The sequence below is a fragment of the Phyllostomus hastatus genome, unplaced genomic scaffold (genome assembly GCF_019186645.2).
Source record: "Phyllostomus hastatus isolate PE091 unplaced genomic scaffold, TTU_PhHast_1.1 phas_contig_210, whole genome shotgun sequence".
Taxonomy (NCBI): domain Eukaryota; kingdom Metazoa; phylum Chordata; class Mammalia; order Chiroptera; family Phyllostomidae; genus Phyllostomus; species Phyllostomus hastatus.
The window spans coordinates 14,817,345-14,832,439 of record NW_025333737.1 but is presented as its reverse complement, the minus strand read 5'-3'; the positions used below and the strand labels follow the sequence as shown (position 1 = coordinate 14,832,439).

The 15,095-nt window shown below is 34.8% G+C and overlaps 1 protein-coding gene across 3 annotated transcripts in view; it reads left to right on the top strand.

Annotated features, from left to right (window-relative positions):
• TANC2 (tetratricopeptide repeat, ankyrin repeat and coiled-coil containing 2) overlaps positions 1 to 15,095 on the top strand; it is a 317,432-nt gene that overhangs the window by 178,528 nt on the left and 123,809 nt on the right. For all 3 annotated transcript variants that reach the window (XM_045836187.1, XM_045836186.1, XM_045836185.1), the window contains one exon: positions 10,022 to 10,170. In XM_045836187.1, the coding sequence (XP_045692143.1) occupies positions 10,022 to 10,170 (149 nt within the window). The remainder of the gene's footprint in view (positions 1 to 10,021; positions 10,171 to 15,095) is intronic.

Here is a 15,095-nt window from a genome sequence, read left to right as displayed (position 1 = left end):
TCAACCTAATAAACGAATTTGGCAAAAGAGCAGCGTTCAAAGTCAATAATCAGAAATCAAAGGCATTTTTATACACCAACAATGAAAGATCAGAATCACAAATCAGGAAAAAATCTCATTTACTATAGCAACAAGAAAAATAAAGTACCTAGGAGTAAACCTTACCAAGGAGATGAAAAACCTGCACTCAGAGAACTACACAATACTGAAGAAAGAAATTAAGGAAGACACAAATAAATGACAGCATATACCGTGTCCATGGATTGGAAGAATTAATGTCATCAAAATGTCTGTATTACCCAAAGTAATTTATAGATTCAATGCAATCCCTATGAAAATACCAATGACATATTTCACAGACATAGAATACACATTTCAAAAATTTATATGGAACTGTAAATGACCCCAAATAGCCACAGCAATTTTGAGAAAGAAGGACAAAGTAGGAGGAATCACAATACTTGATATCAAACTATGTTACAAGGCCATTGTAATCAAAACAGTCTAGTACTGGCATAAGAACAGACACATAGACCAGTGGAACAGAATAAAAATCCCAGAAATAAACCCAAGTCTCTGTGGTCAATTAATATTTGACAAAGGGGGCAGAAGCATAAAGTAGAATAAAAGTAGCCTCTTCAACAAATGATGTTGGGAGATCTGGACAGTTACATGCAAAAAAGTGAAACTTGATCACCAATTTACACCACACACAAAAGTAAATTCAAGGTGGGTAAAAGACTTAGATATAAGCCATGGCACCGTAAAGTCCTAGAGGAGAACATAGGCAGGAAAATCTCAGATATTCCATGCAGCAGTATTTTCTCTGATATGTCCCCTAGAGCAAGGGAGATAAAGGAAAGGATAAACAAATGGGACATCATTAAAATAAAAAGCTTCTGCATTGCTAAAAAAGACAGCATTAAAATGAAAAGAGAATGCACTGTATGGGAAAACATATTTGTAAATAATACCTTGGACAAGGGTTTGATCTCCAAAATATATAAAGAACTCACATAACTCCACTCCAGGAAGACAAACAACCCAATTAAAAAATGAGCAAAGGACCTGAACAGACACTTCTCCAAGGAGGACATACAAAGGGCCCAGAGACATGTGAAAAGATACTCAAAATCACTAGCCATCAGAGAGATGCAAATGGAAAACACAATGAGATACCACTTCACACTGGTGAGGAATGGCCATCGTAAACAAATCAACAAACAACAAGTGCTGGAGAGGTCATGGAGAAAAGGGAACCCTAGTGCATTGTCGGTAGGAATTCAGACTGGTGCAGCCACTGTGAAAAACAGTATGGAATGTCCTCAGAAAACTAAGAATGGAACTGCTTTTTGACCCAGCAATCCCACTGCTGGGATTATGCCCCAAGAATCCTGAAACACCAGTTCAAAAGAACTTATGCACCCCAATGTTCATAGCAGCACAATTTACAATAGCCAAGCACAGGAAGCAACCTAAGTGCCCATCAGTAAATGAGTGGATCAAAAAACCATGGTACATTTACTCAATGGAATACTACACAGCAGAAAGAAAGAAGGATCTCCTACCCTTTGTGACAACATGGATGGAACTGGAGAACATTATGCTAAGTGAAATAAGCCAGGTGGTGAAAGACAAATACCACGTGATCTCACCTATAAGAGGAATCTAATCAACAAAACAAACAAGCAAGCAAAATACAACCAGAGTTGTAATAAAGAACAAACTGACAGTAACCAGCGAGGAGGGAGGAGAAGGATAATAGGGGATAATAGAGGAAGGGCCGTCAAGGAACTTGTATAAAGGACATGTGGAGAAAGCCAAAGTAGGTAGGTTTGAGGGTGGGAGGTGTGGATGGGTGGGGTGAAAATGGAGACAACTGTAATTGAACAACAATTTAAAAAAAAGAAAAAAAAGAAGTGCCCTTTTCAAACAGGCTCTTAAAGTTGGTTCATGGTCCATGTCTTTGAGCAAGTTGTTTTCTGTTTGAACACTAGAAACTAAATCTCAATGAAATCAATATTTTGCATCGAAATTTTTACAAGTTTTGCCTATTGTGGTTATGATACTACTCATAATATTGAATGATAGAAAAACTTGCCTTTCTGCTCCTGAGTTCCATCTGGTATTATCAGTTACAATTAGATTGGAGAGGGAAATGAAATGTCTGCTTCATTCAGCCACAAATCCCAAATGTATTTCATAGATCATTAAGGTAGGTTTAGCATTATTATGTTTTCTACTTTTATCTTACCTTCTCCAAAGGCCATCATAGTTAAATTATAACTGAATAAATGAAGCTGATGTTCATATTGCTACAAGAAAAAAAATTTTAATAGGGAGTAGGAGTTGTCATGCAAAATGATTGGAGATTTTCCTTTATTATGTTTGAAGAGGATCATGAGACAAGCTATCTACAGTCTGGCTTTCTATTGCTTGGCATTGTTACAAACCAATTTTAAAGGAATTTTCTTATCTGCTGGTTAATGTTTTATTAAAACATTGAGTATCAAAAGCTACATAATACATTTTTATATTGTACCACAAGATGCCTAATGCAAATATTAAAGACTCATCTATTAATCCATGTGAATTATCTTTGGTACTGTAGAATAGAAGGCTACCCTTAAAATCTAAAGATATTATTTACTTTATAGAAATAACTTTTCTATGTATAAGTTTTAAAGAACACTGGTTAGAATTCATTTGTCTAAACATAAAACTTAGAGGACAGTAAAGGGAATAAAATATGGACGTGATTTTCTGGTAACTTACCAGAGCAAAGATACTTATTTTATTAAATTAAAATTTATTCTATACAATGAATTCTATAATATAATAAGTGTCTTTGCTGGTCCCTGACCAAGTGACATTTTTTATAATGATACAGATGATACAGTGTTTACCCTAATGAGAAGAAAGAGTTCAGCTACACTGGTCCCACCTTATACATGAGGAACATGTTCTAAGATCCTAGTGGATGCCTAAAATTGCAGATGGTACCAATAACTATATATACTATGTGTTTTCTTTTTCTTAAAAAAAATTTTTTTTTACTGATTTGAGAGAGATTTGTTGTTCTATTCATTGATGGCATTTACTAGTTAATTCTTATATGTGCCCTGACTGGGGATTAACCAGTGTATTAGGACGATACTCTAACCAACTGAGCTACAAGATTTTGTTATACTACTCAAAACTGCACACAACCTAAAACTTATGAATTGCTTATTTCTGGAATTTTTTCCTCTTTCTTTTTTAGTTTCATTTTTTCCATTTAATATTTTCAGATGTCAGTTGACCATAGGTATCTGAAAACTGCAGAAAGCAAAACTTGGATAAGGGGGGACTACTATATAGCCGAATTATCACAGTGTTTTTTTAATGAATGCTTTTGAATAACAATTGTCCTTTATCATATCTTGTGAAATATCCCAACAAGAAAAAAAATAACACTAAAATATCAAAATCACCCATCTGGACAATTTAATATATATTCTCTCTTATACTTACCACTCTATATAGTGCTTAGTATATTGACTGATATATAATAGATTTCAGTTAAATTTCAGGCAGTTCTGAATGATGGTCACTCTGTAACATAGTTGTAGTTTTGATGTGACTGTGGGAAGATGCACGTACTGCACTTACCTACATTGTCATCTTGACCCCATATTGAATCTTGATGTTAAGTAATAGAAGTCATTCTTCTTTTTCTTTTCTCTCTCTCTCTCTCTCTCTTTTTTTTTTTTTTTACTATTCCTGGACATTTCAATGTAAATTTTAGAATCCTTTATGTAGTTTTTGTGATGTTGTATTTCTCATTCAGTGTCCTGGGAGCGAAGCCTAATGCATAAACACACTGCTCCTAAATAGCCAAAATAAAACCAAGGGCTATAAATTTAAATAGTTTTAATAAATATAATATATGGATGCTGTATGATTCATTTAGTATAATATACCACAGTGATTTTTTTTTAATCCTCACCTGAGGACATACTGACTGATTTTATAGAGGGGGAGAGAGAGAGACAGAAACATCGACATGAAAGAGAAACATCAATCAGTTGCCTCTTGTATATGCCCTGACCAGGGACTGAACCGCAACCTAGGCATATTCCCTGACTAAGAATCAAACCTTCAGCCTTTCTGTTTACAGGACAATATTCCAACCAACTGAGCCATACTGGCCAGGGCACAGTGATTATTTTTTAATAACCTACCAGCCATCTTGTTTTGTTGGTAGGTTATCATACTCCAAATTTATCATTAAAGAAGGCACAGTAGAATTACACTTAAGAAAAGTACATCTTTTTTAGGTGCATACCCTAATTGGGCATGCTTGGTTATTATGATATACTCTTTACATCACTGAGATGGTCATGGATGAGACAAAAAGATAGGTAAAATATTGGTATAAGGATTTAAGAGGAATTTTAAGTTTGAGCAAATACTGTGGGTAGAGGGAAATTTTGGAGTGATTCCCAAAAACATGGCGAAAAACTGGAATGAAATAGGAACACAGCGGGTGATCAGGAAGAGTCCTGAGTGCAGGAGCTCTGTCTGTGTAGAGTTTGGGTGTATGATCCTCTCTGTAGGATGTGTTTATCAACCCAAGTTCTCCAAACCCCACTGCTTTTCTTCCTGGAAGTGTGGTTATGCAGACATGACTGATTAAATCAGTGGCCATTGGCAATTACTCAGATCTTCAGCCCTCCCTCCTCCCTGTAGGTCATGTGATGGAACTGTAAGTTCTAACCTTCACATCACATGATTGGGTCCTCTGGCAACCAGCATTTATCCTGAAGCTCCCTAGAGGCCCACTAAGAGTCTCCACATTAACATAACCTCAGGTATGGCTAAAAGGGGTTTATTATAAAAAACAAAAGATACTTCTCTCACCTCTGTCATTCATGGAAATTCTAAGAGCTTAGGAGATCTGTTCCAGGAATTGGGAACAAAGACCAAATACGTAATTCTTATTATATCGCAGAATCATAAATATTATAAGTAACATGCTGGTTAATAAGTTGTGTCTTGTCTAAACATTCTCACTAATTGTAATATTATTTTCCAGTGAGGGAGGCAGTATAACATAGTAGTTGGGAGCATGGATTCTGGAGTAGGGAAGCCTGGTTACAACCATTTATTGATTGTGTGACTTTCAGTGAGTAACTTTATTTCTCTGTGCCTCAATTTTCTCATCTATAAAATGAAGTAATGCTAGCTACTTCATATAATTGTTATAAAGATTAATATTTGTGAAGTGTTTAGTGACTTGTATATAATGAGCACTATGTTAAATAAATGAATCATATAGTATGTCTTCCACATAGATCATACATTTTTCAAAGTCAGTGACTGTAATTCTTCCTCATTATATTCTCATAGCACCTAGTGTTAACATGTAAATAGAACATATTTGGTAATTATCAGAATAACTGTCTGTAAAAAATGAAATGGACCCAGCTGGCGTAGCTCAGTGGATTGAGCGCAGGCTGCGAACCAAAGTGTCGCAGGTCCGATTCCCAGTCAGGGTACATGCCTGGGTTGCAGGCCATGGCCCCCAGCAACCGCACATTGATGTTTCTCTCCTCCCCCCGCCTCTCTCTCTCCCCCTCCCTCCCTTCCCTCTCTAAAAATAAATAAATAAAATCTTTAAAAAAATGAAATGGAACCCCAGAATATTCAGATAGGAATCTATGTTGAGAATTTGGAAAAGCTTAAATAGTTTATAGAAAGGGAAAGGATAATTCATGAGTTTGAATATATCAGTTACTTTTTTATTTTATTAAGAAACAAGAAGCTTTTAAAATTATTCTTGGGAGAAAATCTATATAAATCCAAATATTTGTACTATGAAAATAACCCTGCCAATTCTCTTCTGTTTTTGTTGCCTCTTGGAGAGGAAGTAGGGAAGGGAAAATAGAGCCTGTTTTTCTACTCTGTCATAAATTCAGTGCGAGTTCTATATAGATTTTCCACAGATGGACACTTGAGTTCAATAGTAGTATACAAAAGTATATATATATAATGCCTTCTTCTGACCCCCATCTTGTGACCTTAGTTAAAAAATTAAGATAAATGTTAAACTGAGTAATACCATTGTAAATCTTAATTTCTTGCCATTTGGAATGATTTTGTTGTCAGTGGGAATAAGGCTCTTCCACAGGATCACAAAGAAAGCATTCCAAAGACCCACACGTGGGAGACTGTGGTTTGGCATGGTTTATTTGTGGGGAAGTAGCAGCTGCCCCCCTGAGTTTCCAGTGTGTCATCTCCCTCTGTCTCACTATGGAAAAAGTCCAACACTGTCCTAAGCAAGACCAAAACAGAAGCCAGTGACCACAGTTTTTGCTTCATAGTAAAGCTTAGTCCTTTGGCTTCTGCAGGTGTCTCAGTCCCCATCCAAGTAGCTTAGTTTGTTCTCAGCTGCTCGAGTGGTGGAGTCCACATAACTGCAGAAAGAGAACGTACAAACACATGGAATGAGGGGGTTACTGGGTAGGTGAGAGAGAGAGAGAAAGAGCTTCCTCTTTCTCTTTCTCCATTTTTGGAGCCCATACTGTCTGCTGCAGGCCCCAGTAGCTGCTAAACCCACAGTTTTGTTTACACTCACAAATGAACATCACTGATTGGGCAAGAGAGAGCTTCTTTGTTCCTCTGGGATTATATTAGATTGGATCTGGGACAGACCAGGTGCCTGTTTAAAAGAACCAGTCAAATTCCCAAACTTTTGCAGGTTTCAGATGGGTTCACACCCCCTAGTTAGACTGACAAGACTCTTTGGTCCAGCACCTTTCTCTTGTGACCCCCAACAATGCAGTATCAGAGAAGTGAAGGGAAGAATGTTAATCCCCTTGGCAGAGCAAGGCTATAATCCCCTGGAGTGTGAAGCTGCAGCTTCCTGGTTGAGCAAGCATATTCCTGCTTCCCAGTTTATTAAACTGAATGTCTAGTCCCCTTTCTTCTCCTTCTCAATATCTAGCTAAATACCAACAGCAGCAATTTCATGTGTAAACTTAATGTCCTAAAAATGAAGAACCTATTGTATTTTGTTACCAAACTATGACACTATGGCTAATGCTTGCTAAACTGAAAAGACATACTTAAAAAAAGAAAAAAAGATTTTTGTAATATCCTGTAGAATCTGTGCTACTATGAATTGTTATAAGGTTAGACTAAATGCATCTGAATGTAAATTTAAAAAACCTGAGAAAATGTTGACAATGAATCAAATTAATGTCAGCAGGTATTTATCTTGATGGTGAGATATTAAATTATTTATCTTGATGGTGAGTCCAATGAAGACTCTTATACTGACTTCGTTCAGCATCCCTCAGTGAAAAGGTTTGAAAAAGAATAATTCCTATAGTTGATAACCACTGAAAAGTAGCCTAAATATTATAGAAAGGGAACCTTAAAAACTAATTGTATAAAAAGAATGTAGCAGTCTAGAAGCAGAGGCTTAAAATGAATGCCAGAGGTCAGGAATTTTAGGGGCCTAAATTTCAGAGCAAAAGTGAACCTAAGAGGGGTTTCTTTTTGTAGTGATAAAAATATTATAGAGATTGATAATGGTTGCATAACCATATGAATATACTAAAAGACACTGAATTATATAGTTTAAGGGAATAGAGGTGTGTTAATTGTATATGCAATTTTGAAAAAAAATTATTCTGACTGTGAGAGAAGTGGTAACTCAGGTCTATCTGGCATGAAGTAGGAACCCAACCAAGATGAGTAGAGCAGGATGGCAGTGAGCAACAGTGAAATTTGTTACATGTTGGGGGAATAGATCAAATAACTAAGGATAATGAGAGCCAGAATTTTTACTGCTGGAAAACAGAGTTACAGCTTTAGAAAGGAGAAAAATTATAATTAACTGTATGGTGTTGAATTGGAATTAGAGCGTCACTGTGAACTTTTAGGGGGGTTGTTTGTAAATGGATTTACAAATAAACATGAATATAAGTGTGTATATGTTCATGTATGTATACATATATGTATGCGTGTGTGTAAATATACTGCCTAACTCAGTCCACTTAGTGGACCTGGAGGACAGTGACATCCTAATGGCAATGAGCATACCTGATACTCTAAATACCTTTCTCCACTAAAAAGAACCAGAACTTTTTGGGAAAAGGACTCATTCCAGGACTAGGGCATGGAACATACAGGATGAGCCTGGAACAGCTTATGCCAGAAAGCAAAGAAGTGCTCTGACAATGACAGGGTTATGTCAAAAAATTATAGGACCCAAATTGAAATCCAAATCTGTGATGATGTAAGCAACAAAATAAATAATGATAGTAACAGAGTATAACTCATTGAATAAGAGGGAAGTTTGAGCTTGGATGGATGGATGGATGAATAAAAGAAACTACATCACAGAAAGAGTAATCAATTTAGAAAAACCACTTTGTTGCAAGCATGGTGATAATTAATTCAACCAAGAAATGTTAATGGATGCTAAAAATAGTGGACAAAAGTCTGTTGAAGAGAGTGTCAAACTGATACTTGTACAATAATGTTTATACTATCATTATTCATAAGATCTGATAGGTGGAAACAACTCAAGTGTCCAACATCAATGAATACATAAACTAAGTGTATGATATACACATAATAGAATATTTTCAGTCATTAAAAGGAGTAAAATATAAAAAGTGAAATTTGGATATGTGCTACAACATTAACCTTGAAAACATTATATAAAGAGATATAAGTTAGACATAAAAAGGACTAATATTGTATGATTTCATTTATATAAGATATTTAGAATAGGCAAATTCACAGAGACAGAAAGTAGAATAGAGGTTACTAGGGGCTAGTAAGCAAGGAAATGGGCAGTTAGTATTTAACGGGTGCAGGGTTTCTTTGGGGGAAGATTAAAAAGTTCTGGAAATGGACAGCGGTGATGGTTGCACAACATCACTGAATTTTATAGTAAAAAATGGTTAAAATGGCTAATTTTATAATGTATATTTTATCACAAAAATATTTTTAGTTTAAAAGTTTGTTGAAGAAGGGGATATTTACATAGTATCAAAGTATCCTCCTACAAAATACTTATTCATTACAAAAAGAGAAAGTGTAATTTTAGAATAGAGAAATCTGACAAACACCGCCATAACCAAGTGATGAAAGTTAACACAGCAATACTTTTGTGATATTCCTGCCAAAAATGCGTAACCTAAATCAAATCATGAGGTAACATGGGATAATTTCAAATTGAGAGGCATTGTGCAAAACAACTGGCCTATAATCTTCAGAAGGGTCAAGGTCATGAAAGTTAAGAAAAGACTGAAAAACTATTCCAGATCAAAAGAAATAAAACAGAGAACTAAATGCATTGCATAATCCTAAATTGTTGGCTCCTTTAGCTAGAAAGGGCATTCCTGGGACAAATATGAAAATTTAAATGGGGTCTGTGCATGAGATCATAATAATAAAAATGTTAGTTTCCTGATTTCTGTGCTGGTACTGTGGTTATATAAGAGAATGTCCTCATTTATAGGAAATACATACTATCTGGGGATAATGGCACATCATGTCAGTACTTTCCAATGGTTAAGGGAAAAAATATTCTTTGTATTATTCTTGAAACTTTTTTGTAAGGCCAAACTGATTTAAAAATAAAAAAAGAATATTTATACAAACTGTAAGAGAAAAAGAAAAAACTAAATAAAGATGGTGGTTCTAGCCAGGAACTAGATACCGAGACAAGGACTGTATTGGAAGGCTAACTGCCAAAGAAATGGGAAACATTTTCTATTCAGTAAATTACCAAAACATTCTCTCAAACTGATTTCAGGTAAATAAATCAAGGATAATATGAGTAGATTATATATAAATTATAATATATGTATATGGGAAATTCAGGTTCTAGACTGGAACACTGTTATTTTGGATTTAGAATGTGAAAACAAAGGAAATGACCAAACTAAATGTAATAACAGTTGTAGAAGTAGGTCATTTTAGTTTGAAAGATTCATGTTGCAATCTCTTCCTGTTTTAGGTGATGCTGAACAGGAACTTGGTCCCCCTCCATCTGTAGATGAGGCAGCAAACACACTCATGACTCGTCTGGGTTTCCTACTTGGAGAGAAAGTCACAGAAGTTCAGCCAGGTGACCAATACAACATGGAAGTACAGGATGAAAATCAGGTAAACTGCTTGTCACCAACTCTGTGAAACATGGGAGGAATCAACCTATTGTACCAGGAAAGGAAAAATGTCACAGGATGTGTGTGTGTGTGTGTGTGTGTGTTAAGAAGAATCCCAATTGTTGAGTACCTTTTGAGGCCTGAAGATATAACTTAATTTTCCACCATCACTGTATTTCTTCAGTCTACAAAACAACTTTTAGTTTCATTCTGAGCTTTAAAAAGCCACTTTCAGATTTTGATTCATTTATTGAATGAATAAGAAAGTAAATGAGTAAATAAGCCAGCAAGCAAAATAGACATATATATTTAAGCTTCCTTACAACCCAGTGTGTTAACGTGTATTTACAATACAATTTTTGGATATTAAAAAAATAGAAATACTGCCAGAAAGTGATTAAATAATATTTAAATTCAGGCAGTCTGCTTTTATAACCTATGTCCTTAACAGCTATACCATACTGTTCCAGTGTAAAATGAAATAGTAACACCTGAGCCCTGGCCAGGTGGCTTGGTTGTTTGGAGCATCATCCCATACACCGAAAGGCTACAAGTTCAATCCTGGTCAGGACACATACCTACGTTGTGGGTTCAATCCCTGATCAAGATGAATATGGGAGTCACCTGGTCAATGTTTCTCTCACATTGGTGTTTCTTTCTCTCTTAGTCTCTTGGGTGAAAATTTTTTTAAAAATGGCCCTGGCTGGTATGGCTCAGTGGATTGAGCACCAGCCAGCAAACCAAAGTATCGCCAGTTCAATTCCCAGTCAGGGCACATGCCTGGGTTGGGGACCAGGTTCCCAGTAGAGGACATGTGAGAGGCAACCACACACTGATGTTTCTCTCCCTCTCTTTCTCCCTCCCTTCCCTTCTCCCTAAAAATAAATAAATAAAATAAAATAAAGAATATTGAAAAATGATATAATAACATCTGATAGGATTGTTTTGAGGATCAAGTTAAATCATGAGTCTGAAAACACTTTGTAAGCTGTGCGTATTGAGAATCAAGTTAAATCATGAATGTGAAAACTGTTTTGTAAGCTGTAAAATTCCATATAAACAAAAGGTATAAAATAATATGCAATATAATTAGTATATAAATATATGCAAGAACTATGTAATTTTGGGGAAATTACTTCATAGCTTTTATACTTTCCTTTTCACATTTCTTAAAGAAATAATATGTCTAATATTTGATTGATAATGGGTGAAATAATATATTAAAATATCTTAAACTGTAAAGCCTTAAACAAATGTAAAATACTAATTATAAAGATAAATAATAACCTACTTAGAATATAGTACACCATAAATCTGTCTTAGAATCACAGAAAAAAGTGGCTAAATTGATCATCAGAAGTTCTATTCTTAGTAAGATTACTAACAACTAGACAGTCATGTTCATTTGGTGACTTTCTTCTGAGCTAAACAGCATACTAACAAAGATAGATTGCTTATTTCATGCAAATAGAAAGGGGGAAAAAGCTTGGTAGCAATACTTATATCTGACAAAATAGGCTTTTAAACAAAGTCTATGGTAAGAGACAAAGGAGGACACCATATATGGTAAAGGGAGCAATCCAACAAGAGAATATAACCCTTGTAAACATTTAGGCATGCAACATAAGAGCACCTAAATATGGAAAGCAAATCGTGATGGGCATAAAGGGAGAGATTGACAGTAATAGAGTCATATAAAGGATTTTAACACCTAATTGATATAAATGAATAGATCTTTCAGACAGAAAATCAACAAGGAAACAGTGCCCTTAAATGACACACTAGATTGGATAGATTTAATTGATGTCTTCAGAGCATTTCATCCCAAAGCACCAGAACGTACATTCCTTTGAAGTGCACATGGAACATCTTCTAGGCTAAACCATATGTTAACACACAAAACAAGTCTCAATAAATTTAAAAAGATTGAAATCCTATCAACCATCTTCTCTGACCATAAGGATATGAAATTAGAAATCGATCACAAGGAAAAAACTGAAAAATCCACGAACACATGGAAGCTAAATAACATGTTACTAAACAATGAATGGGCTAACAATGAGCTCAAGGAAGAAATTAAAAGATATCTTAAAACAAATGAAAATGAGAACACAACAACCCAAAATCTATGGAACACAGCAAAATAGTCCTAAGAGGGAAATTCATATTATTATAGTTCTATCTCAAGAAATAAGAAAAATCTCAAATAAACAATCTAACTTTACACTTAAAGGAACTTGGGGGGGAAAAAGCCCAAAGTGAGTAGAAGGAAGGAAATAACAAAGATCAGAGCAAAAATAAATGAAGTAGAGTGAAAAAAAGAACAGTACAAAAGATAATGAAACTAAAAACTGGTTCTTTAAAAAAATAAACAAACCTTATTAAAAAGATTGACAAACCTTTAACCAGACTCATCAGGAAAGGAGAGAGGACCCCAATAAATGAACTCAGAAGTGAAAGAGAAGTAACAACTGACATCAAAGAAATACACAGGATTGTAAGAAAAGATGACAAAAAACTACATGCCAACAAATTGGACAATCTGAATGAAATAGATAAATTCTTGGAAACATACAATCTTCCAAAACTGAATCAAGAAGAATCAGAAAATCTGAATAGACAGATTACAGCTAGTGAATTTGTAGCAGCTATTAGAAAACTTCCAACAAACAAAAGCCCTGGACTGGATTGCTTCACAGGTGAATTTTTCTAAACATTCAAAGAAGACATAACGCCTGTCTTTTTCAAACTATTCCCAAAACTTGAAGAGGATGGAAGACTCCCAAATTCATTTTACAAGGCCAGCAATATCCTATTTCTAAAACCATATAAAGACACCACAAAGAAAGAAAATTATAGGCCAATATTCCTGAGGAACATAGGTGCTAAAATCTTCAACAAAATATTAGCAAACCACATGCAGCAACACAATAAAAAGATCATACACTATGATCAAGTGGGATTTATTCCTGGGATGCAAGTTTGGTACAATATCTGCATATCAAGAAATATGATATACCACATAATCAAAATAAAGAATAAAAATCACATGATCATATCAAGAGATGCAGAAAAAGCATTTGATAAAATCCAGCACCAACTTATGATAAAGACTCAGCAAAGTGGGACTAGAGGGAACATGCCTCAACATAATAGAGACTATACATCACAAACCCACAGCCAACATCATACTCAGTGAGCAAAACTAGGAGCATTTCCCTTAAGTTTGGGACCAAGACAGGGATGTCCTCTTTTACCACTCTTATTCAGCATTATACTGGAAGTCCTAGCCAGAGCAGTCAGACAAGAAGGAGAAATAAAAGGCATCCAAATTGGAAAAGAAGTAAAATTGTCATTATTTGCAGATGACATACTACTGTCATCTTTAGGGTGATTACACCAAATATTACACCAGAAGATTACTCAAATTGATAAATGAATTCAGTAAAAGAACAGGATACAAAATAAATATCCAGAAATCAGTAGCATTTTTCTACACCAATAATGAACTGTTAGAAATTGAAACTAAGAAAACAGTCCCATTCACAGTTGCTTAAAAAAAAAAATCCCAGGAATAAATTTAACCAAGGATGTAAAAGACCTGTATTTGGAAAATTGTAAGACACTGAAGAAGATACAAATAAGTTGAAGCATATCCTGTGTTCATGGATAGGAAAAATTAACATTATTAGAATGTCCATTCTACCCAAAGCAATCTATATATTCAGTGCAATTCCTATCAGGATATCAATGACATATTTCACAGAACTAGAACAAATATTCAAACAGTTTATGTGAAACTATTAAAGAACCTGAAGAGCCACAGCAATCTTGAGAAAGAAGAGCAAAATTGGCGGGATCATGCTGCCTGATATCAAACTATATTACAAGGGCATAGTAATCAAACCAGCATGGTATTGGCATAAAAACAGACACAGAGATCAATGAAACAGATCATAGTTCCCAGAAATAATGGTCAATTAATATTTGACAAAGGAGGCAAAACATACAATAGGGTAAAGATAGTCTATTCAATAAATAACACTAGGAATATTGGACAGATATGTGCAAAAAGTGAAACTAGACCACTTTCTTATATCATACACAAGAATAAACTCAAATGGATTAAAGACAAATGTTAGACTTGAAACTATAAAAATTCTAGAAGAAAACAAAGGTAATAAAATCTCTGACATTTCTCTTAGCAGTATTTTATTCTGATATATATCTTCAGAGAAGGGAAATAAGAAAAAATAAACAAATGGGACTACATCAAACTAAAAAGTTTTACAAAGAAAACCATCAACAATATGAAAAGACAACCCACTGAATGGGAGAATATATTCATTAATATCCAAAATCTATAAAGAACTTACAAAACTCAACACCAAAAAAAACGAACAACCCAATTAAAAAGTAGGCAAAGGATCTGAATCAACACTTGACCAAAGAGGACATACAGGTGGCCAATAGAAATATGAAAAGATGCTCAACATCACTAATCATCATAGAAATCCAAATTAAAACCATGCTGAGATACCATCTCACACCTGTCAGAATGGCTGTCATCAATATATCAACAAACAAGTGTTGGCAAGGATGTGAAAAAAAGGGAATCGTTGTGCACTATGGTGGGAATGCAGATGGGTTCAGCCACTGTGGAAAGCAGTATGGAGTTACCTCAAAAAATTAAAAATATAACTGCCTTATGACCCAATAATTCTATTTCTGGGAATTTGTCCAAAGAAACCTAAAATACTAATTTGAAAGAATATATGCACCCCTGTGTTCATTGCAGCATTATTTATAATAGCCAAGATTTGGAAGCAGCCCAATGTCCATCAGTAGATGAGTGGATAAAAATGCTGTGGTTTATTTACACAATCAAATACTATTCAGCCATTGAAAAAAAGAAATCTTATTGTT